General features: G+C 51.1%; 1 protein-coding gene across 1 annotated transcript in view; it reads left to right on the forward strand.

Annotated features, from left to right (window-relative positions):
• Window positions 1-1,350: 1,350 nt before the first annotated feature.
• Window positions 1,351-25,140, forward strand: part of Acsl6 (acyl-CoA synthetase long chain family member 6) — a 62,784-nt gene continuing 38,994 nt past the window's right edge. The window contains exons 1-5 of the mRNA XM_042688857.1: window positions 1,351-1,414; window positions 19,851-20,071; window positions 23,726-23,840; window positions 24,519-24,583; window positions 24,831-24,932. Of these exons, the coding sequence (XP_042544791.1) occupies window positions 1,366-1,414; window positions 19,851-20,071; window positions 23,726-23,840; window positions 24,519-24,583; window positions 24,831-24,932 (552 nt within the window). The 5' untranslated portion in view covers window positions 1,351-1,365. The remainder of the gene's footprint in view (window positions 1,415-19,850; window positions 20,072-23,725; window positions 23,841-24,518; window positions 24,584-24,830; window positions 24,933-25,140) is intronic.

Genomic DNA, 25,140 nt, shown 5'->3' on the forward strand with positions numbered 1-25,140 from the left:
CTGCCTGGGCGCTGTCCTCGGTGCTGAGGCCTATACGGGGCTACTGCATTTTCGAGGGAAATAATTAAGAGCATTGGTTAGGTGATCCTGAAATGCAGCTCTCTAGATCTCCATAGAGTCTCCATCAAAATGCCTATCCTTTTTCCTTCAGAAAAATGTGTCCTGGACTGGGCATCAGTGGCCTAATGCCTGTCATCCTAGCTACTCTGGAAGGTGAAGTTCATGGTTTGAAGTCAGCCTAAGCAGCAAAGTCCAAGTGACTCCATTTTCCAAAACAGCAAAAAGCCTGGTGGGAGGGGAGGTAATACTCAAGTGGTAGAGCTCTCCAACCAGGCATGAAGGCCGCGAGTTCAAACTCTCCAGTACTGAGGGGGGTGGGGGGGAGGGAAGGAGAGGGGGGAGAAAAGAGAGAGGAAGGAAAAGAGTGCAACTGGGCTTCCTGTCAGTCACTGAGAGGGGAGGGCCTCCAGTCCTTCAGCCCGGCAGAGTGACCATCTGACTTGGGCGGCTGTGGGGTCGGATGGGCTTGAGACTTAAGTGCCAGAGAGGAACCATAGGAAGCCTGTGATTGTCCACGCCCTCGCGGGACACCGTGATTGGGGGGGGGGGGGTGTCTGTGCCTTCGTGCGACATACCCTCGGGCGGACGGGCGAAGCCCACGGACAGCTGGGTCCCAGAAGCAGCCTCCCGCCACCTCGTGCAGACTCAGACCTGCCCTGGCGCACCCCCAGCTCACCTGGGCACCCCACCCCCTACGCCCCGCAGTCAGCCGGCTTCCCTTTGTCAGAACCTCGATCAACCCTCCCGGCCGGCTTCCCGCACGCTCCCCACCCGCACCGGCTGGCAGAGGTTCCCGCGTCTGCGGACTCGCCCTAGGAGGGGGGCACTGGCGTCCGTGAGTCTCCGGTTCGCGGCGGCGGTGCATCTCCCGGGATCAGCGGGTCCCAGCCCCGGGCCCGGCCCCGCGGCGGGCCGCGCGGAGGTGAGGGCCGCGCGCGTCGGCGGGGCGGGGCGGGGCGGGGCCGGCTCCCCACACACCCCACCCCACACCCCCGGAACGTTGGGCGGGGGGCGCGGAGCGCGGGGCTGGCGCCGCGGCGCGGCCCCTCCCCCGCGCGGGCTCGGCGGTTCCGGGCCCGGCCGGGCTCTTGCGGGGCGGCGAGCGGGGGCTCCGGGGCCGCGTGCGTGCGCGCCGCCCTCCCCCCCCTTCCGCCGTCTCCGCAGCGGCGCGGGGAGGCGGGGGCTAAAAATACCCGGCGGACGGCGGCGGCGGCGGCGGCGGGGACAGCGCGGCTGCTGCGGGGCGGCGGGGCTGCCGTAGGCTGCGGGGGCCGTGCGGGGCCGCCGGGCCCCTGGCCGACCGGCATGCTGACCTTCTTCCTCGTGTCCGGAGGCTCCCTCTGGCTGTTTGCGGGTAAGTCCTCGCCCGCCCGGGCCCACCCGACCCCCGCACCTCGGGTCGCCGGTCAAGGAAAGCCTGGGGACTTGGCCCGCGGCTGCCGGTGATTCACCCGCCCCGCGGCGGCCGAGCCGTCGCCCCTTCAAGGTCCCGGGGCCGCCCGCAGTCCCCGCGGGAGCTCCAGGCCGCGTTTTGGAAGCAGCTGCGTCTGCGGAGATGCGGGGGGCCGGGGGGGGGGTGCGGGAGGGGGCTTCGGCCACCGCGACCCCACCGCCTCCCGGCCCCGCTGATCACAGCAGGCCCCGCGCCCCCCAATCCAGGCTGGGACAGGCAAGACTCCTGGCGTCTTTGTCCTTCTCCAGCCACCCGAAGCCCAGGGGGTGTCGACCACCCCCACCCCCTCCGCCAGGTGCCCTAGCAGGTCAGCCGTGATGCCCGACCTGGGACTGGGGCTTTCTCGGAACCCCTCCCTGCCGGCTCTTCAGCCAGAGTACCCGACTTTTGTGGAGCCCTCTCTGCTCTGCCCAAGGTTGTTCCCCCACCCACCCATACACACCTACCCTTAGGGGAGCCACCCCTCACCCCCCCCCAACTCTCTGAGACCAGATCCCGGCAGGATCCCTGCCCAGAACTTTTCCGGGCCCTTTATACGCACACTTGGGGGGGGGGTGTCTTCCACAGGCTTGCTGCAGGGCCAGTTCTACTGCTTGAGGTGGCCTTTTCCTCTCTGTGAGCCTCTGGGGTATGGAGTACTCAAGGGTCTCCACTACCCCCCTCCTCCAGCTACTCCCTCCTTCCCCACAGATTAAGCCTGATAAATGTAAGTGAAGTGCTTGACCTTTAAATTGGGTTTACACAGGGCCTAAAGCCCGGAAGCAAATGCTCAAGAATGTGAGTGCTGCTTATTATTTCAAATTGAAATGACACATCAGAAGTGGATAAAGTTCTTTTAGAGCCCGAGAGAGGGAGGAAGTTGATCTTTTTGAGATAGATCCTCACTTGAGGTTTTTGCATGTGTTATTTCTTATTCCTAGGAGTTCAGTGGTGGTGTCTCTTTGTACTGAGGTCAGGGGATGCATTGACTTGTCCAGTGTCACGTGGTTAATAACTGGCTGACTTGAGATTCCATCTGAGGTTTTAACTGATCAACGAATGCTACTAAGTGCTTGTTTGTATCTGAACCTAGATGACTGGTGGGCCAGGCATTCACTCCTCTCCTCCCCTGAGTTAGGCCACAGGGACACTTCCCCTGAGATGGGGAGAGTAAGGCCTCTCTAATCCCCTCAGCGCCCTAAGCTCCTTCTGTCTGCCAGTGTCTGCTGACAGGCTGTGCAGAGCCACACCAGTCCTGATGCACACATAACTGACAAGGACAGAACTAAAGCTAGGGTGAGGAGTAATGACAATGATGATGCTATTGGTAACACCCATTTATCATCTGAGTGATGAGGCGGTCTTAGAGCCCCTTCTGAGTGCCAGGATGCTTTTGTCCTACCATCTGGTGGACCCCATTCAGCCATGGCTCTGAGGCAGCTTTCCACGGCCTTGGTCTTCTGTGGCTGCAGAGGGAATGTCTGTGGGTAACAGAGTTCCTTGTGAAAGAGGTCATCATCAACCTGAGTGGGGGTGGCGGGGGGAGAACCCCTTTACTGTGTAGGGCCCTTATCTACAGGCAGGGTTGGATTGTGCCTGACTCAAACTGGCCTCTGACCTTCCTCCTTGTGGAGCATTTCCCAAAGTGCTCTGGTGCTTTCTTGAATGCTGGGCCTGGGCGCTGTCCCTCAGTTCTTCAGCTCAAAGCAAGCACTCTACCAATTGAGCCAGAACTCCACTTCTGGTTTTCTGGTGGCTTAATTGGAGATAAGAGTCTCACGGCCTTTCTCCCTAGGCTGGCTTTGAACCATGATCCTCAGATCTCAGCCTCCTGAGTAGCTAAGATTACAGGCATGAGCCACTGGTGCCCACTGGTCAGCAGTTTTTAATGCAGGATAAGAGGCTGAGGCTGGATGGAATACCCCAGAAGCATGATGGGGCTTTTGTAGGTCACCATTTCTACCCTCTTTTTCTTTTTCTTTTCTTTTTACTTTGCCTGGACCCCAACTTTTTCCTGACCTCTAGAAGCAGAGGGAACAGAGAGGATTCTTGGACTAAGAACTAAGTGTTTAGTGAGCACAACAGAATGAATGTATTTGTTCTTGCAGCCTGTAGCAGCTGCTATGTCCCTTCCACTCCCCAGAAAGGGGGGTAGGAGGGAGAAAGCGTTCCTGATGCAATGCCACTTTTGAATAGTATTATGTATTTTTCTTTCCACCCAACCTGGCTCTTGAGAAACAACACAGGAGCTGCCCTTGGGGAGAAAATGATGGGAAAGGGGGAGAGAAAGGGAGCCACTTAGATGAGGAACTGTCTACTGTGGGAAGCACCCGTGCTCTGGGCTGTACTGAGACCTGGACCAGCTCATATGTCATCTGTATGTTGAGTAGTAAACAGGGAAACAAATAGGTTCAGAATGAGTCAGATGCTGGGCCTGGCATAAGAAAATATGCCCTCCCTGTGAGGGTGGATGATGGGAGCAGTGGACTGGAGCTTGTGCCTAACTGTACAAACCGGAAAGAGGCACCACTCATGGTGGATAAAAATGTAACCACCACGAGAGGAAGGCACTATCTCGTCTAGGCTGATGCAGCCCCAGGTCCTTGTACCGGGCTCAAGTCTTTTCAGTTCATACCTGACCCCTGGAGACATCCATTTTACAAGACACAGGAGCATTTGTCAGAAGCCCGTAGGCCAAACTCCAATTAGGGAAGTCAGACTAGTGAAAGTGTGCAGAGAGAACTGTGATGAGGTTGGATGTTTCAGGGTCTTATGCCTTGGGAACCCAGGTGAGAGACCCAGAGGAGCCCTCTTAATTAGCCAGAATGAGTTGTAGGTAGAGGCAGGAATGTGGTAATGGGGGAAGGGGCATACGGGGCGGGAGGGAGGTGTTAGGATGTTATGAATTCAGAATGGATGTGGCTTCAGTTGAGGCAATTCTCCAGAAAAGGAAGAGATGAAGACCCTAACCCTGCTCATCGCCCTATGGGAGGGTTGGCTCCATTGGGAGTAAACCAGGGCTACCAGAGAATGATGACAGGAATCTGACAGTTTCCTTTGTTGCTATACTGGGGCAGATTTGCACACTCTGACTCAGCTCAGCCCCTTCAGATTCTGTCCTCCACCCACAGGATCCACAATAAAGGCCTAGCATGAGGTCTGGGTCCATCTAGGAATCCAAGAAGGCAGTGAAGAATTGGGACCAGGGGTGGAGCTCTCAGAAGAATATAGCAGCTGTCTAGAATTCATATAAAGTCCCTTACCATGTGGGAAGATTTCACCTCAGGACTTTTTTTTTTTTTTTGTCATGGGGCTTGAACTCTGGGCCTGGGCAATATCCCTGTACTCTTCAGCTCAAGGCGAGCTCTCTACCATTTGAGCTACAGCGCACTTCTGGTTTTCTAGTGGTTTATTGGAGATAAGAGTCTCATGACTTTTCTGCCCCGGCTGGCTTTGAACCTCGATCCTCAGATCTCAGCCTTCTGAGTAGCTGGGATTATAGGCAGGAGCCATGGGCACACGGCTTCCTCAGGACCTTTTTGCCAGGTCCCTGGCTAGGAATGACAGATCCTTCAGTCTGAGCTCACTGTCACCACTGACACCACCACTGACACCAGGGGGCAGCAGAATCGGGCCTCTGCTCCGGCTGGGTTCGTTTTTGTTTTGTTTTGGATTCTAAGGACTCTTGACCTTCAGAAGACTGAATTTGGCTCAGCTACAGCCCCTGATATAACCAGGGGCTGTCCCATAGACAGACTTGTTTGCAGGAAGAGCATTTATATTCCAGGAGTTGTACTGGGTATCTAGACAGTGCCTAGCACGTAGTAAGTACTCAGAATTCACTCAAGTACCTGTGGGGAAGTGGTGAGGTGGCTGCAGACATGTTGACTTAGCTGCATTTTCACTGAGCCCCTACTACTGTATACCACAGTGATTCTTCAAGCTTTCTTCCCATCATCCCACAATGGTGCAAATGTGGTGCCATTATTTCAGTTACTAGGTAAGCCATGGACACCCAGGCAAATTTAGTGAGAAAGCTACCTGTAAGAACTGTGAATCAGCCAACATTTTCCAACTTGCAGGGCAGAAGTGGGTTTGGATTCCAACATGCAGAGATGTAGAGAAAGAAAAGGCATTCCAGGAGTTGAGGGACAAAGTATGCTTGGCTCACCAGGATGGGTTCTTTTTTTTTGGTCAGTCGTGGGCTTGAACTCCAGGCCTGGGCGTTGAGCTCTTCAGCTCAAGGCAAGTGCTCTACCACTTGAGCCACAGTGCCACTTCCGGTTTTCTGGTGATTTATTGGAGATAAGAGTGTCATGCACAGACTTTTCTTGCCTGGGCTGGCTTTGAACCGAGATCCTCAGATCTCAGCCTCCTGAGTAGCTAGGATTATAGGGCGTGAGCCACCGGTGCCCAGCCAGGATGGGTTCTTAAGGCCTAAAATGCCAGGCCAAGCCCTATTGACTTTATTCTGTGTTGTGGTTACATTAAGAAGGTAAAGCAGTTTATGGACTGGACAATGTGGTATATGCCTGTAATCCCATCTACTTGGGAAGCAGAGGCAGGGGAAAACAGACCCTATCTGAAAAACAAACTAACTCAAAAAGGACTGGGGATGTGCCTCAAGTGATAGAGCCTAGTGTGACGCCCTGGTTTACTTCTCAATGTCAGAGATAGAGGGGCGGGGGGGGGGGGGGAAGCAGAGGCAGAGAGACAGAAGGAAACTGTGGGGGAGAGGTTGCTTTGGGCCCTTGGGCTTGTCCTTTGGGATGCCCAGGGTAGTTCTCTATCTTTTACTTACTTGCCTGCTTGGGTGTTCCCTGGTAGGTGTGGTCATTTCTTGTCTCACTGTGTGTGCAGCCCCCAATTCCCACAGACTGGGGACTGGGATGTGGGGAAGTGAGTGGGGACAGAACTGAGCTGAGCTATGGGAGCCAAACTGAGCTATCCTGACAATAAATCAGTAATGTCTAATCCTTCAAGATCTCAAATTCTAGGTAATCCAACCTGACCCTTTTCACCTGCTCTTCCAAACACTCCCTTCCTCTCCCCACACCTGGTCCAGGTATTCAGCTAGGGAGTATCCTCGGAGAGTGGGAGGATGGGAGGGGGCGGCAACTAGCTTCTGGCCTTCCCTCTGCCCAGTCAGGTCTGCATTTCAAGATAGCTGGGGCTTCATAACTAAGCCTGCACAGGAAACAATCCCCTCCTCAGTTTTCAGATTGTGGCACAAGCAAATCCGAATTGGTGCCTCTTGGGACTAGGAACAGACCTAGTGATTGATCATCAGTGGCCTTTGTGGGGGGAGGGGTGGATAGAGATTGCTTTGCCCATTTGGGCAGAGGGTGAATCCCAAGAAACCAAGCCTCTGATACACAACCCTACTTTACTTTCCCTTCCAACATGTGGACTGTTGAGGTTTAGACTCTTCCACTGCCCACTCACCCCTATCCTGGAAACCATTCTGGGCACTGACCACAGATCCCAATGAATAGGCAGAAAGGCCAATTAACTGTGAGGTCAGCCAGAGATTGGACAGCAAGGTCAGCTAGAAGCTATATGGCAAGGACGTCAGAGCTGAGGTGGAACATCAAAATAGGGTAAGACTAGACAGGGAGCTTGGCTGGAGGTGGTCAGTGGTGTTCTGACGCCCATGAAAGGCAAGTTTATCAAGGGAGGACACAGCTAGGACCCATCCAGGCCTGGAATGCCCCTTTGATTTTGGAAGAAGCAGAACCTCTGCCCCCCACTGTTCTTCTAGTGCTGGGGTTTCATGAAGCCATCTGGCCAACTAGACCCCAGTTCTAGTGGCCAGAGAACTTCAGTGTGGTTGGTGCCTACCTTCTAGCAGATCGAATGTGGTTCTCTGGAAGGCTCCTTTAACTCACCCATATTCAGCCCCCACCTTGCCTACAGGCTACCTTCCAAGCCTGGCTCTGAGTAGGCAGGTCTTCCCTCTACCAGTGGGCCGGTGAGGATTTGGTTGCATGGGTCCCCAGTTTCCTTATGATAGGTCAAAACACAGGATAGGTTATGACCTGCTTTTTCTGGATCTAGTCTGAAATACCCTCTGTTTTCCTCTGCCTCTGTGTGTGTGTCTGTGTGTGTGTGTGTGTGTGCATGTGCGTGCATGTGCATGTGTGTGCGCGCGCACGTGCACGCACATACACAACAGTATTGGGGCTTGAACTTAGCCTGGGCACTATCCCCTAGCTTCTTTGCCCTAGGCTGGTGTTGTACCACTTGAGCTACAGCCCCACTTTCAACTTTTGGGTGGTTAGAGTTAAGAGTCTCACAGATTTTCCTGCTTCGACTGGCTTCAAACCACGATCCTCAGATCTCAGTCTCTTGCATAGCTGGGATTACAGGTGTGAGCCACCAGTGCCTGACTTCCTGGACCTTTTGATTTCTCCTTTCTCTGAATTCTCAGAAACATGTTTGGTATCTTAGCCTTGTGAGCATACTATGTGGTCCCAACTAAAAACAGGATGGGGGCATGGCTCTAGTGGTAGAATACCTACTTAGCAAACCCAAGGCCCTGAGTTCAAACGCTAGTACTTCTAAAATAATAATAACAATAACAATAATAATAATAATAGCAGTAAGAACTGGGGAGGGAAGTGGTAGTGGATGGTGGCTTACCAGAGTTGAAGTGTTTTCTTTGAATTATGAAGCCAACAAAGCCTGTGTTCCTACAATTGTAGGAGATCTATATGACACCTGCCACTACTCCCATTGCAGAATCAGGTCCGAAGTGAGCTGGTCCTATATGTCCTCTTAGGCTGAATGGTCTTGCTGTGTCATTGTCTCCTGTTAGTGAGAGTCTTGTGGGGGTGTGAGATTCATGCAGTGTTTAATGCACAGCTTTTGGTACCTAGGAGTGCCAGAGAAATAACATTCCTGCCTCCGAAGTCTGAAAAGGTCTGAAGCCTGACCTTGTGATGGTTGTCTCTGTCAGAATCACACCCACACAGCTCAAGGGCACAGATGGGCATCAGTATTGTGGACACCAGTTGATGATAAACAGCTCTTAAAATTCTTCTTTGGTCAAGCACCTGTAGCTCATTCCTGCAATCCTATCTACTCAGGATGCTGAAATCCTGGGCAGAAAACTCTGTGAGACTCTTATCTCCAATTAACCAGCAAAAAGCCAGAAGTGGAGCTTACTCAAGTAGCAGAGCACTAGCCTTGGGCAAAAAAACTAAGGGACAGCGCCCAGACTCTGAATTCTAGCCCCCAACAACTCTCCCTTTCTCTCTATCTCTCTTCCTCTCCCCCCCCCCCGCCCCCCGTTTGAACAAGACCAAGAGAGCTCAGACCTAGGCCTACAAAACACAAACAGGATGTAGGGAATGACAAACTTCCCATTCCCTAAAAGATTTCAGGGTCTTGAGTCCTGGAGTGGGCAGGGATAGGGAGCCAGAAGTGAAGAGGAAAGAAAAGGTAAGTTTAAACGTAGGATGAGATCTCAAGTTCTGCAGCCCACCAAGGTCCTGAAATGCCACCAGATGAATTTGAGTACTCCACCCACCTACATATTAATGAAAGGCTTCTTTCCAGTCTCAGGTAGGTTAACAAATCGTTTCTGGAACAGTTGGACCTTTAACTTACTTCCCAGGCCTGTAAACCAAGCCTTAGGGGTCAAATATAATCCCCACCCCCTCCTTGGGGCTGTGCCTCTGTCTGTGGGCTAGTCCTGAGGAGAGACTTCAAGCCCCTGAGACTTTAATAAGTGTGTGGGAGGTTAAATTTTTTTGTAAAGGCCATTGTCATTCTCACCCTAGAGATGACCTACTTTCAGCCATTCCTAAGAAACTTTCCCATCACTTTCATACACTCATACCCACAAAATTATCTCTTGCGCACGGCGAGGTCCTTTTCTTTCCTGACACTGTTTTCAGTCCTTTCTTCCCATGTTCTCCATATTTACCTTGAATACGCTGAGACTTCCAGGGGTCTTCCTTAGACAAGATAAAGATTGCTATCCCACTCTTAGTGACTGTTGCTTTTGAAAAGGACATAAATCAAACAGAGCCTTGGGAAAAGGCGAGGGGGCAGCTTATTTCTTTGCTCCAGCCTCCTGAACTTTACAAAGTGCTGTCCTCCATGGCGTCAAGAGGCCTCCAACTCCATCTCCAAAGATGGTGGGCTCTTTCTGTAGGTGAAAAGTGAGCACTCAAGGGATGGGTGCTCGCAGTTGGTCAGTGGGAACAATGTCCAACGGTCTTCTCGGGCCAGCTGGGGCCTCATTGAGGTTTGGTCTGAAAGAGATTTTTGTTTTCTGGTAAGAACAGCCCCAGCCTGACCTGGAGCAGGAGCCAGCAGCAGGAGTACAAACCCTTTCATGTGACAGGCCCCAGAGTGGAGTGAGGCTGGACTGCCAGAGCAGGCCCTCCCCTGCTGCTCCTTGCTCCTAGGGAGCCCACCATTTGCATATTCCCCATTCATCCTGGCCTTGAAAAGGAGGCCTGAGTTCCCACTTCTCTGGCCCCTGCGAAGGGCCTGCCTGCTTGTGTCTCCTATTAACCCTGTGGATGCTCTCACAGGCAGACAGGCCTTGGCTGTTGCTGGCTAAGCTCTGACCTCAGAGGGAAGATTCAGAGGTGGCAGATAGCACACCCTTTGCTGAATTGGGGGAGATTCAGGGGTGTGTGTGTGTGTGTGTGTGTGTGTGTGTGTGTGTGTGTGTGTGTGTGTGTGTGTGTGTGTGTGTGTGTGTGTGTGTGTGTGTGTGTGTGTGTGTGTGTGTGTGTGTGTGTGTGTGTGTGTGTGTTTTCCTGTGGCATTCAGGAGAAATTTTGTCACAGTATGGGACAGTCTGAAAATGAAGCTATTTATCAAATGTACCAGAAAATACATGTAGCCTGAACTGAAGGCAAACCAAATATTTACACACACACACACACACACACACACACTCTGACATCTGAGTGGTGAGTCAAGGATCCTCACAGGCTTCTGGCTGTAGCAGCACTCCCTGTGGCAGGGACAGAGGGACATAAGCTTACCTGGAAGCCTTTACCTCTCCAGACTACAGGGTGCTAGGTCAGGTGAACTGGTAGGCAGCCATTGGCTTGTGGGCAGTGACGCGGAACAGATGAGGCCTATATATGCCATCCTGCCAGCCTCCTCCCGCAGCCAAGCCTGGGTCTCCTTCCCTGCGGTGCACTCCTGTCAGGTGCCCTAGTGACGTCTCAACCCGCCATTGCTCTGCCACACTGCTCTTCATCCTGTCCTACCCTGCTCGGAGCATGTTCTTGTTACCTGTATTTTGTGCATTTCTCCCTGTCTTGTGCATCTCCCTGTTTCTAAGTAAAGAGGCAAGAAGATCCCTTTTTTTTTTTTTTTGCTTCTTTCTATCTCAGTTACCCCAACCATCTCTTGCCAAGACCCTCCCTATCTCAAGGAACCTTCTCCTAGCTGGAGGAAGCAGTCCTGCCTACACCCAGGACACCTCTCTTGAACTCTTGACAGTACAGTCCTGCTAGAAGCAGCTGATGTGTCCCTTGCAGAGCTCGAACCCGAGGGCTTGCTGCATGTCCTCAGTCTGGTACAGTGAGGAAATGGATCACTGTTTCCGAGGCCAAGATACTGATATTCCTACTGTGGACATGTCTGGGAGGGAAAGGATCATGTTGCAGCCACAGGACTTGGCTCCCTGCACAGTAGGGCCTAGCCAGGGGGTGTCCCTCTGCCTGTGTGGTGATCACACCCTTTTCCAGTATCCCTGGGCTTCTGCTTCCTGCCCCAGGGTGTGGTGTGGAAGAAAGGACAGTGAGACCTTGCGTCATCCAAAGGCCAGCAGTCCTGGTCATCATCGTATTCTCTAAATGTTCCCAAAGGAGCTGCCACCTCCGTAGTTTAACCTCTGTCATCCCTCTGTTCTGAGAATTTTGTTGGACAACCTTTTATCTCCAAGCTTGGGAAAGACACTGTGTTTGTGTTACCTCCTCTGTTTCTCAAGGTTGTTCCTACTTTTGAGTTCCTGGTGCTGTTGGTAGGAGTATGGGACAAGTGAGCTTCTTAAGAGGTATCATCATGAGGAGGCCGGTAAAGGAGCTATGAGACTTTGGGGAGGTGGGGAAGGTGCCCACCAAATAGCCAGTCAGAGCAAAGCTTCATTCAAAGGGCTTAATTCAAACCTCAGAGCTATAATCAGGCTCTGCAGGGAGGTATGGCAGTGAGCCACCACGTAACTCAGCAACCCCGTGCCCTGGCCCTATCTCATGGGGCATGTGTAGTGGGTCTCTCCTGGCAATTCCCAAGCTGGGGGGGTCCTTGGCCCATCTCTGTCCCAGTCATCTGTGAATCTAATCAACACCCAAGAGGAGATAGTCACTGGTCACTCACACCTGTCATCCTAGCTACTCAGGAGGCTGAGATCTGAGGATCATGGTTCAAAGCTAGCCTGGACAGGAAAGTCCATGAGACTCTTATCTTCAATTAGCCACCAAAAAGCCAAAAGTAAAGCTATGGCTTAGGTGAATGGAGTGCTAGCCTTGAGCATAAAAACCTAGGGATAGTGCCCAGGCCCTGAGTTTAAGCTCTAGGACTGGCACATTTAAAAAAAATTAATACAAAGAGGAAAAAGGAAAGCCCTTATCTCAGTTGGGACAGGCTTGAATTCTTGTATGGATAGAGTAGGTGGCAGTCTCCAGTGTGTGACTCTACAGGTCAGGGTTGCACAGGTAGGATGGTAAGGCCTGTGCTTTTCTTATGCTGGCCTGGCCACAGACCATATACTTCCCCGGGATAGAACCATTCCCTCAGCTTTATGCCTCTTCCGTGGTTTTCTACCAACTAGGAATGAGGATGTGGCCACTGAATTTCCTGCCCCAAAAGCATCCCTGAGAAGCATTTAAAGGAAATTTGGAGGATATTTTTGACGACGTCTGGATAACAGTAGAGATCTTGCCGAAGAAGAAGGGGGAAGAGCTGTGAGGGGCCCATAGGCAGATGTGTTCATCATGGTTGGAGAGTGTTGGGGCCATTTCCAGGTGAGGACCACTGAGGCACTGGTGACCACTTCCCAGATGGTGGAATGAGCAGTGTCAAGAGCTTGACCACAGCTGGTCACCAGTGGCTCACACCTGTAATCCTAGCTATTCAGGAGGCTGATATCTGAGGATCACGGTTCAAAGCCAGCTCAGGCAGGAAAGTCTGTGAGACTCTTATCTCCAATAAACCACTCAGAAAAACGGAAATGGTGCTAAGGCTCAAGTGGTAGAGTGCTCAGCTTGAGCTGAAGAGCTGAGGGACAGCGCCCAGGCCCACAGTTAAAGCTGCACTACCAAAAAAAGTTTCATCAGCTCCAAGAAGGTGTTGCAAGTCTCCAGGCTCCAGAGTTGCCAGGCAAGATATTCCTTCCCAGGGAGTCTTGGGACCTGAGCGGGTATTACAGTCTGAAGCCATGTAGGAATTCAGAGCTCAGGATTGTTTCCAACACAGTGGAGTGTCAATTCTTTTTCTTTTTTCTTTTTTGTCAGTCGTGGGGCTTGAACTCTGGGCCTGGTGCTCTCTCTCAGCTCTTCAGCTCAAGGGGAGCTCTACCACTTGAGCCATAACGCCACTTCCCCTTTTTTTTGGTCAATCATGGGGCTTGACCTCTGGGCCTGAGCTCAAGGAGAGCACTCTACCACTTGAACCACAGTGCCACTTCCGGTTTTCTGGTGGTTAATTGGAGATAAGAATCTTATGGGCTTACCTGCCTGGGCTGGCTTTGAACCATGATCCTCAGATCGCAAGCCTACTGAGTAGCTAGGATTACAGGTGTGAGCCACTGGTGCCCAGCCTGGAGTGCAATTCTAACTGCAGGATGGAAGCAGTATCTTTCAGAGAAGGCTTGGGGGAGTGTCTGGCTGATGAGAGCTGCCTCACAATCCACAGAGAAGATGAGCTAGTGTCTTCTGCCTTTGAGCCTGATCATTGGCCTGGAGTCACTCCTGGGTGCATCCCTGGGCAGATATTTTATCTGAGATTGTGCCCCGTTTCTTTCCTCTCCCATTGTAGACCGGTTGTGACCTTGTGGGGGTGGAGAGTGGAAGTGGGGGATGATGCATTCCTCCCTCAGCCCCAGAGATCTGGCAACCCCACCTGACACTCCCCACTACTTGCCACCCCCCAACATTCATACTTAGGGCACATCCCCACTGCATGGTTGAAGCCCCTGGACCCCAGTCAGTGTCCAGATGGATGTGTAAAGAGAGTATCCTGTGAGAAACCCCTTGGCAAACTCTCCTTCAGAGCTGAAGATCAGTGGGGGGTGGGGAGGATACAAAGGGGTGTGGCTGAGGCCCTGGCACACTGGCAGAGGGAGGGTTAAGGCTGGTTGCTTGGTCTGAGCTGATCTAAGCCAGCACCGCCCCATGGGCAGATGGGGGGGGCAGTGGGAGCCTTGAGGGGCCAGTAACTCCTCACAAGAGCTGCTCTGTGCCCTAGTCCCTGCCAGGCCTGCTCCCACAGCCACCAGGGAGCTCCTACCACCACTAACAACGTCTCTACCACCACCTGGCTTCTCAGAGCAGGCGGCTGTTGCTATCGGCTGTCTCCAGGGCAGGGCCTTCACCACTTTTGTGCTCTGACTGAGATGTGGTAACCTCTTTCCCTGGGCCCCACAGGCCCTATAAATGGAGGCTGGTTCTAGTGGGATCAGCTCAGTCACCTCCTCAGTGCCAGGAGCCTGCTGGAAAGGTAGGGTGATGTGAATATTGTCTTCTTTTTGCATCTTGTCTTTGAGCCTCTTTGGCTGGCAAAGAGATGGAGTAATCACTTTAGTAACTACTATTTCCTGAGTTGCTTTTCTTGTTATGTGCCTGGCATTGAACTCTCTCTTTGCCCATGGTTTTGTATGAGATATGATTCAGACAGATGCACTGACTTGCCTGAAGCCATTCTGCTAACAAAATTCTAAGTCAGGTTAGTCCTGCACCAGAATCTCCTTTCTGAGCTTTGTCCAAACTTGTGTGTTAAGGACACTGGGCAAGGGAGAGAAGTTGTGATTTTTCTTTGGGGAGCTTTTTACTTGGAGATGAAGTTCTTTTAGCCATTCAGTGGCTTAGCTTGGGTTCCCTACTATTTCTAGAGACCTCAGAGGTTTGGAGAGGTCCAGAACCCTCTTGTAAGAACCTTTACCCCAGCCTGATGCAGATTGACATGGGGGTGATTGTAAAGGAAAGGAAGAATCAGAAGGAACCCAGAGGGTCTCAGGGCTGGAATGATGAGTTTGGAGTCTGGTCCGAAGGAAAAATAAGGAGCCAGATAAAGTTTTTTTGAGTAGTGGTATGATCTGGTCATAGCTGTGTATCAGAAAAACAACTCAGATGTCATGGAAAGCACAGTTAGAGTCTGGTGTGTGTATCTGGGTTGTACCCAGCGATCATTTCTAGATTAGGCCTGAAGCTTTGGATGAGGAAGGGGTCAGCTTTGAGAGGTATTTAGGAAGTAGTCCTTCTGTCCAGAGCCATTGGCTAGACTGTGAAGGCCTGGTGTACTAGGTGGGAGGCTTATCAACAGAGGATTCTTAGAGCTGAGCCACTTGACCCGGGACCCTTTTCTACAAGGGCTATGTTCTCAGGCTTTGCCTCTGCTACTCCATTGCCTTGTAGCCAGTATGCTTCCTGCCATGGCCCCCTTCTTGCTGTTCTTTTCCTATCCTGGATCATAAGAACGATCACTTTCACCGCTCACTCTCCTCCATGCAATCTGAATCAGCACAGAAAACGGGAAGGTGGAAGGAAGTCCCAGTGCCTCCAGCCTGTGCCACCACTTGGTTATTATGAACAGGGTCTGTGCTGGAGAGAAAGACTCGGGGTATGTGGGGAGGGGAGGAAGGCTTGTTCTCGCTGAGGCTGTGCCCTCCTGCCAGGTGAATATTTACAAACACAGCCGCTCGCTTGGCAACGCCAGCTCCACGGATCCCCTTGGGTGCTGTCTGCACACCTTCTCCCCACACAGCTGCTACAAACCAGGAGAGCCTCCTGGGCATGGAAGGAGGCAGCCACGCCTGGAACTCCAGGGACCCCCCTCACCTCACCCTATCAGCAGAGAGGTCAGAGAAGGCTAAGGCCCCATGAAACAATGAGAGGAGACCAAACTCCCAGACTTAGTCTCTGCCTTCTCTCATGCCAAGGACTTGGTGGCGTGGGCTGGCTCAGAAACCAGTGTCCTCAGAGGACCTGGACTCACAGTTCTGCCCAACAGTGGCTCCCAGGTCCGAAGAGAATCTCAGGGCAAACGCAAGTTGGTTCTGAATGTCTCGAGTAGGGCAACAAACCTGGAAGTATGGGATCCCCTACTTGCCAAGGAGGGGCACAGACCCCGCCTCAAAGCCATGCAGCCGCAGTCCCTGGCAAATGCCTCCGTAGGATGGATACCTCACCTGAGGAGGAGGAGACAGCCACGTCTCTCACCCACTGCCTTCCAGCATCCCAAATGGGAGGAAGATGCAGCCAGGAAAAGACAGCAAATTCTTGATGACAGCCAGGAGGGAGCCCACCCATGGTGTACACAGGGCAAACAAGATATGACAGACCCCACTACCCGACTCAACATTCAAGCTCTGGTGGCCCTGCACATCTCAGGACCCTGGGCCAAGGTTCTTCTGAGCATACTGGAGCCAGGTTTTTCTTTTTTCTTTATCTTTTCTTTTTGCCAGTCGTGGGGCTTGAACTTGGGGCCTGTGTGCTGTCCCTGAGCCTCTTTGTGCTCAAGGGTAACACTCTATCACTTGAACCACAGTGCCACTCTGGCTCTTTCTGTGTACTTTGGAGATAAGAGTCTCGCAGATTTTTCTGCCTGGGCTGGCTTCAAACCACAATCCTCAGATTTTGGCCTCCTGAGTAGTTAGTATTGACAGGTATGAGTTACCTGCACCTGGCTCTAGGTTTTTCTTTTTTGTTGTGGTGGTTTTAGCAGCATCGTGAAAGAGAGGATGGGTGGCAGGAAAGGCTCCAGTGTTGGCTGGGGGTGGATGAACCACACAAAGGAATGACTTTCAGCTTGAGTTCTGATTGTGTGGCTTGTCATGTGTCCGTTCACTGAAGAGAGAGAATCCCCATGTTCCACTTCCAGAAGTGAACACATACGAGCTGTTCTGAGGATCAAACAGTGCCAGGTATAGCAAAAGGCTTTCCAGGCAGCAGGAGGCCTGCTTTGCCTCCATGGAAGATTGTACTATGAAGCTCAGCCTGTCCCAGAGGCCAGCATCACAGACTTAGGCTGCTGACCTTTGTACAGCATTTCATGGATCTAAGACTTTTCTTATCTGGACAGAATATTCAGTTCCTGAGTGCTCCATGAACTCTTTCAACTCCAGCCTTCGCATATTTGATTCCCTCTGCCTGAGAGACACCCTTTCCTCTCGGTCCTTCAGTCTTAATATCAGTGTCACTTCCTGCCTGAAGCCTCCTCTGATTCACTCTACGTAAGACAGGTATTTCCTCTGGCTCCCTGATCACATTGTAAAGCACGACCTATTTCCTCATGTCCCCATTCCACAGTGGGACCAACAGCAGACCCAGCATTGAGTTAGGCAAGAGCAGAGACCACACAAGGGTCTATCTGATGAATGGATGTGTGGGTAGGTAGGTGGATGGATAGATAGATGCATGGCCAATCTGGGATATGCTCTATAACAACTTTTATTATTATCCACTGCCACAGATACTCACTTTCTGCTGCAGCTTAGAGTTTCTGAGTGACTGCCAAGGGCCAGGCATTTGTGGCCATGAAATAGTCTTCCAGGTTCTATCTTAAAACATTTTGCACCACGTAGCTGGTGCTGGGCAGGGGTTTCTTGGGCCTTGGGTTTTCAACCCATTGAGTCAATTCATTTAGTCAAAGGAAAGATCAGCCAGCTCAGAGTCCATCCTAAGAGCTGGTGAGCATGCCTAAATTTTCCACTAAATCATTTATTTGAAAAATCCTGTCTTCAACCTGGTTTTCCCATCTGCAGTGTACAGAAGTTAGTGTTCCAAGAAGGCCAGCTGGTCATCTGCCTAGAACCCTCCCTAAAGAGGTGGATTCCATGTAGTTCATAGCAGGGCCTCTGATTTGATTGTATAAAACCTTAATTTGAGGGGCTGGGAATGTGGCTTAGTGGTAGAGTGCTTGCCTAGCATGCATGAAGCCCTGGGATCAATTCTTCAGTATCACATAAACAGAAAAAAAGTCAGAAAGGGTGTTGTGGCCCAAGTGGTAGAATGCTAACCTTGAGCAAAAGAAGCTCAGAGATAGTTCCCAGGCCCTGAGTTCAAGCCCCAGGACTGGCAAAAAACAAAAAACACACCTTAATTTGATTGATGGAGTGAGGTGCTCCTGTGAGTGTGCCCCATTTAAGAAGGCTTCTAGCCCAGCAGCTCAGGAAGGATGCCTTCCTAGTTGGAGCTCACTTTCTTTCTTTTTTTTTTCCTTTCCTTTTTTTTTTTTTTTGGGTCCGGTCATGGGGCCTGAACTCTGGGCCTGGGCGCTGTCCCTCAGCTCTTCAGCTCAAGGCTAGCACTCTACCACTTGAGCCACAGCGCCACTTCCAGCTTTTTTCATTTTGCTTATGTGGTGCTGAGGAATCGAACCCAGGGCCTCAGGCATGCAAGGCAAGCACTCTACCACTGAGCCACCTTCCCAGCCCCTCCTTTTTTTTTTGATGCCATTCTCCCAGCTTAAACTCATGACCTGAGTTTTTTTGCCCAAGGGTACCACTCTACCACTTGGGCCACATCTGCACTTCCAGCTTTTAGGTGATATATTAGAGATAAGAATCTTACCAGCTTTCTTGCCCAGGCTGGCTTTGAACTGTGAATCTCAGATCTCAGCTTCCTGAGTAGCTAGGATTACAGGTATGAACCAGCAGCACCTGGCTAGAGAACTCACTTTGACTGCTCCCCAAGAGCACCCGCATCTGTGGGGCCTTGGTGAGCTATTCAGACAACTTTAGGTGCATCTGTAAAGCATGAGCTCTCATGGGGCTATAGCCTGGGCCCAACTGCTTCTTGCCCAGTATTTGGACCAGCCTGGGCCAGGCCTGCCTCTGACCTTCTCTCTGTTAGACTGAGCAGTGGGTGGGAAGATAAGTGTATCCCTTAGCCATCCCTTTAGTCCTAGGATCCTATCAGATGCAGTGTGAGGAACTCTTTGTGCCCATGTGGTACTGTGCCCATTTAAAATTGGGAGGTGGAGGTTTGGAAACATGGAATGTGTCCAACTGTGCCCAGCTGATAAATGATGCAGAAGGGACTTAAAATGAAGTCCTCTTCCATTTCTCCCTTTCTGTCTCTCTCTTCTTCCCTCCATCCCTCCCTCCTCTTTGTCTCTCTCTTTTTCTCTGCAGTGACTTTGCACATCATTGACCTCATTGCCCGTGTGGTAATGTTACAGTTTAGCACAAATACCATTTATTGGAATTTCAGCAGATCTCTCCTCCCTCAGGGGTCAAGCAGTTGTTTGGCTTCTGTCCAGTGACTGCAGAGTGGCCACTGTTGTATTTCTTTTTGTTTCCCAAGAAGAAACAATGACTGCCTCCAAGGGCAGAGGACCCATAGGGAGGGAGACTGTGGGTACTATGAAGCAACCTGGAGCCCACCCTGCCATGCCTTGAAGCTTCTAGCTTCACATCTTCCTGGGTAGCAAAACAAAAGGGTCCCTGTATGGATGCCAGCATTGACTCCTGACCCACCCTGGGTACCTTCCTTGGTCCTAGACAACATGCAGAGCCCTGAAACTGGTTGGCTATGTACCTCTACTCTCTTGATACTTCTTTACTTAGTGGCTAACTGGAGGTCATGGGAGCTCCTTACGACCTTCAGGACTGAAAATTAGTCACCAGAAGTCTTGTCACTGTCTACTCAGGGGTATCTCCTGTGTCTCCCTGAGAAGCCCACCATACCCAATTGGGGCAGCAGCAGCAGTAAGTGATGATGAACCCTGGCCACTGTCTGCAACATCGCAAGAAGTGCTTGGTGCACACAGTACTTTGCTAAAGCCCTTTCTCTCTGGGCCTTGGTATCTTGCTCTGTTTCCCTCTGCTACCTCTGAAGAGCCCAAGGAGGACAGAACAGGCTCCCAAGAGACACTATGTCCAAAGCTGCCAGAGCAGATGTTGCCCCTGAAAAATATGGAAGCACCCATCAACCCAAATGTAAGCACGGTCCATGGTCACAGACGAGAGCTGAGGCTCTGGACTCTCACCCCTTTGGGTGTATGCTGTGTTGCCCCAGGAGACTGAACATCCCAACTAGCCTACGTCTGACTGCCCCTCATTCTGTTGGGCCATGGCCTCGCCACAATCCATGGATCACTTGTGATCCAGGACCCACCCAGTCTGCCCACTGGGGATCCTCCCTCATCTGCGTCTTGTCTCCTACAGAGCTTATCCTCTCACTTCTGGAGAAGATGCAGACCCAGGAGATCCTGAAGATATTGCGGCTGCCCGAGCTGGATGACTTGGGCCAGTTCTTCCGCAGCCTCTCAGCCACCACCCTCGTGAGTATGGGTGCGCTGGCTGCCGTCCTCGCCTACTGGCTCGCTCACCGTCCAAAGGCCTTGCAACCACCATGCGACCTCCAGATGCAATCAGAGGAGGTAGAGGTAAGCAAGGTGGGAGGAGTCAGGCTCTACCAAATAATTGGCTGACAGTGGGCATCTTGAAGGTAGAAAGAAGCCAAACTCACGGTTTATTTGACCTCAAGTGGCCCAGAGAATTCTGCCAGCCAACAAGTTCTGTAGCAGCTTTGGGCAGGGTCTCCCACCAGAGACTCCTCGGCCTCTCCCAGGAACTGTCCTTGGCCTTGCACTGGGTCTCTGGGATGTGTGCTTCTTGGGTAAGGGGCGTTGGCCTATTGTTGTCTCAGTAGGCTAAGCAGGTTCTCAGGCTGCCAAGTAAATTTCCTCCTAAAGATACCAAGAAAGACACCAAGGCCCAAAGTGAAAGGACTTAGCAAAGTACTGTGTGTTCCAGTCGTGGTTGGTGCAGGGACCCAAAGCTGAGCCCATCTGAGGGCTCTGCCTGCAGAGCACTGAAATTCACAAGAAGATTCCGTGGCTCAGCAGATGAGAGTGTTTCAGGTACATTTAAAGGACCAGTAAGAGCTGCTTCTTTATTAAGCTTATAGAAATAATTTTTGTTGGGGCTGGGAAGGTGGCTCAGTGGTAGAGTGCTTGCCTTGCATGCATGAGGCCCTGAGTTTGATTCCTCAGCACCACATAAGCAGAAAAAAAAAGCTGGAAGTAGCGTTTGTGGCTCAAGTGGTAGAGCGCTAGCCTTGCTGAAGAGCTGTGGGACAGCGCCCAGACCCAGAGTTCAGGCCCCGTGCCCGGACCCCCCCCCCCCCCCAAAAAAAAAAAAGAAAAGAAAAAATTTTTGCCTTTAATTTTTTTTTTTTTTACTTTTTCCTCTAAATTTTCATCCTATTCACATTGATAATATATTCACACAGTCCATTAGAAACTAAAGAACCAGAAGCTTCTGCTTCTCATACTGGTTTCCCAGTTCGGTTTGTGGTTCTGTCATGAGCTTTAAATGTTATCATGAGTCTGGCACCGGTGGTTCATGTCTGTAATCCTAGCTACTCAGGAAGCTGAGATCTGAGGAATAGGTTCGAAGCTAACCCCAGGCAGGAAAGTCCATGAGACTCTTAGCTCCAGTAAACAACTAGAAAACTGGAAGTGGTGTTATGGCTTAAGCAGTAGAACGCTCGCCTTGTGCTGAAGAACTGAGGGATAGCACCCAAGCCCAGAGTTCAAGCCCCACAACTGACAAAAAAGAAAAGAAAAGAAAAGAAAAAGTGTATGGTAGGGGGAAAACAATGGAGAGGGTAACAATGTTCAAGAGGAAGTGTACTCATTACCTCACTCATGTAACTGTAACCCTCTGTATAGTATCTTTACAATAAAAAAAAAAAAGAAAAGAAAACAATGTTATCATGACATATATACATTCTTGTGCATCTTGACTTTGCTCTTTTTTTTTTTTTTTGCCAGTCCTGAGGCTTGAACTCACTGTCCTGAAGCTTTCTTTTGCTCAAGGCCAGCACTCTAGCAAGTGAGCCACAGCGCCACTTCTGATTTTTTTCTTGTTTATGTGGTACTGAGGAATCGAACCCAGGGCTTCATGCATGCTAGGCAAGCACTTCCACTAAGCCACATGCCCAACCCTTGGTTTTTGCTCTTGCTAGTACATCTTGGTGATCATAAACAGGGCAGTGTTTTGCTGGTAAGGAAGGCACAGGCCAAATAGAGGTTTGGATCTCAAGAGTATCCTTTCGATAGGACTGATGTGTACAGAGGCACAAGTATGGATAAAACCCAGTTTTGATTTTTGTTTTGGGGTGGGGAGATGGTGACTTGTGTTGGTGATAGGCAGAGGAGAAGGACAGAGTGATGATGAATAAAGTGGCCTTTGAGGACCAGCAGCCCTGGGCTTGGAGCCTGGTATACCTTTGTGAGCTGTGTGGTTTTTGGCAGTTTCTTAACCTTCTGAGTCTCAATGTTTTTGGTTTTTAAATAGGTCATCGAAAGAGCAGTTATTTCCTAAGGTGTGGTAAGGATCTGGTATGATAAGAATAGTGTTTTGGTTAAGATAATAATTACTGTTCACGGGGCTGGGGCTTTAGTCCAGCGGAAGGGTGCCCAGCCGGCACAAGCAAGGACCTGGGTTCGGTCCTCAGCCCTGGAAAAAAAAAATTACTGTTCACCTGGAGAAGCCACAGAGCCCTCAGGGTGAATAGCATGTTTCATTTTGTTTTGTTTTGTTTTTTTTGGTCAGTCATGGAGCTTGAACTCAGGGCCTGCAATCTGTCCCTGAATTCTTTTTGCTCAAAGCTAGTGCTCCCTATCAATTTGAGCCACAGCACCACTTCTGGTTTTTTGGTGGTTTATTCACAGAGCCAGGACCCAGTGGCTCATGCCTGTAATCCTAGCTACTAAGGGGGCTGAGATTTGAGGATCACGGTTCAAAGCCAGTCCAGGCAGGAAAGTCTGTGAGACTCTTATCTCCAATAAAACCACATGTGTGTCCTCCAGTCTCCTCTGTCCCTGTCTTTCACTATGTTCTGTCACCTAGGTGCTAACTAGATGTGATTTGTTTATACTTCCAGCTTCCTAGTCTTGTTCTCCGGATTTATGCCCAGAAAGTACTAGCCAAACAGAACTTTCCACTCCAAAACAGTGAAGAGCTGCTTGTGGTTTTGAGTTTGGCTATTTGCTTTGTAGTGCACACAATATTTCCTCAGACTCAATGTTCCAAGAAGTGGTAGGCTCTGGGCCAGCCCAGGGCTGCTTAAATGGAACTCAGAGAACAGGCAGAGCTGTGATACAAGAGAGTTCTGAGTTTGGGAAGCCCAGGGAGAGATAGCAAGTTTGAAGTGGAAGAAGAGGTAGGAGAAGAAACTAAGTTCCTTCCCTTGCCTCAGAGTAGAGTTTGTTTGCTATTTCCCACTCTGGATTCTGCACTCCCCCCCCCCCCCCACACACACACACCTTTTTTGTTGTTGTTTAAGCCAGGACTCACACTTGTTAACTGATGGTTCCACTCACTGGCTGACACTGCCAGCTGAGCCACACCTCCAACCCTGGGTTGGTTATTGCTTTGATTGATTGATTGATTGATTGATTGATTGATTGATTGATTGGCTCTTTTGAGGGCCCAGGCTCACATTGCCCTACCTGCTCCCATTGGAAATAATCCAGCCTATTCTCCCTTCACAGCCTCCTGGGCTTCTGTTTCTGGGAAAGGAAAGTACCTTCAGCATAGTCATCAACCGATTCAGTGTGTCAGTGATGGATGGCAGACTTCTAAGCTAAAGACTCCACTCACATGATTTCATAACCTAGGGGTAGATGGGGTAGATCAGTAGGTGACAGGTAGGAGTTACCTTGGCAGGAGATAGCTGAATCCAACAAATGCTCCCAATTCTACTGTATGGGTGGGCAGGAAGATTTATGGAAAATCCTGGACAATCAGTATAGGCTGACTTGATGTGTGAATTTTGTGTGTATTGGATGTGTGCGTGTGTGATCTACAGGGATGCTAGGTCTGCCTGTGTGCATTAGCCAATTTTGGGGGGATACGGATAGAGTGACTGCTTGTTTAGGTGTTCACAGGCTATGTGTATGAGTGTACACAGAATACCTCTCAACCCCGACTGGGTGGACCAGGAGAGCATCCAGGCTGTGTCCAGGGGGCCTACTCCTAACATCCATGCCTGACTCGGACAGTTTCTCTGACCTGTGTTTGGCTTGTAGGACAGTGGTGGAGCCCGGCGATCTGTGATCTGGGGTAGCTCTCAGTTGCTTACCCACTACTATGATGACGCCAGGACCATGTACCAAGTGTTCCACCGTGGGCTTAGCATCTCAGGTGAGCAGGACTGTGGAGGTGTGAAGGGGCTTTGGCAGGCATCAGGCAGGTACAAGGGTGTAGTAGGTATGCAGCAAGGCGTCAGGCACAGGACATGTGCACAGTGCTCAGGTCAGCAGGAAGGAACCACTCCTGGACCTCTTCCCAGCAGTCAAAGAAACAGCTTCCTTGTGTGGAGCAGGGATAATCTTGGTTTTGCTTCAATTCTTGAACCTACCAGGTTTCAAAGCCTATACTCCCTGCCTCCATGAACAGACCTTCGTGAGCTGTCAGGCCACTGACTGCCTTGGCTCGAACCTGAGCCTCTGACATGCCATGCAGTATGTTATAAGGTGAAGGGAGGTGGTCCCAGGCAAATTGCCACCTTAATCTGGTGATCCCCGAGTGTCTTGTGTCCTTTTGGGTCTGCAGTAGTAAAAGCTGTCACACAAGTCATACTGGGCACTGCATCAGTCCCCTTTCTAAGCCTGCCTGATCCCTGGGGAGATGTCATATCATGTCTTGTCGCTTGCTTTAGACCTTGGGCTACAAGCAGGTGAGGCAGGCATCTAGGGGGATGCTTCTGGGCACATGGTCACACCCAGTACAGGATGTCCATCCAGGTGACTGAGAGGCAGGAGCAGGTGGCATAGCTACCAGTCTTCCTCCCTGGCACAAGTCCTTCTTGTCTCTCTGCAGGGAATGGGCCCTGCCTTGGCTTCAGGAAGCCCAAGCAGCCTTACCAGTGGCTGTCCTACCAGGAGGTAAGTGATAGAGACCACCCTGTCCACCCAGGCATACCTGGCACTCGCAGGTAGGAGCCTGTGGACACTCGGGTGGACTTCAGAGGGTCATTTGTAATTTTTCTGGCCTGGACAGGCCAACTCGTGGCAGCGGCCTTGGGGGATTCAGCTTACCTGGGTAGGGAGACAGGGAGGTCTGTCAGACCTATAGAACTCTCCTGTGCTGAGAGCCTGTTTTCCTCTCATCTCTCCCCACATCTGTGCATAGGTGGCCAACAGGGCCGAATTTCTGGGTTCTGGACTTCTCCAGCACAACTGTAAAGCACAAACAGATCAGTTTATTGGTGTTTTTGCACAAAATCGGCCAGAGGTAAGAACCTGTCTTGAGTGGTTTTAAGAGCTATCTATGGAGTAAGGGTTGGGTACACAAAACAGTCTTCCCACCCTTTGTAGGGTCTGGGACGAGAGGGGAAAAAACGGAAACTCAAGGGCCATATAGCACCCCCTTTTCCCTCACCCCCAGCTCTGCTCTGCATCAGCATTAGACACTTCATCCAATATCCATCCATATTGTACCC

This window comes from Dipodomys spectabilis, unplaced genomic scaffold, assembly GCF_019054845.1.
Source record: "Dipodomys spectabilis isolate Male_0828 unplaced genomic scaffold, ASM1905484v1 ptg000119l, whole genome shotgun sequence".
Lineage (NCBI taxonomy): Eukaryota > Metazoa > Chordata > Mammalia > Rodentia > Heteromyidae > Dipodomys > Dipodomys spectabilis.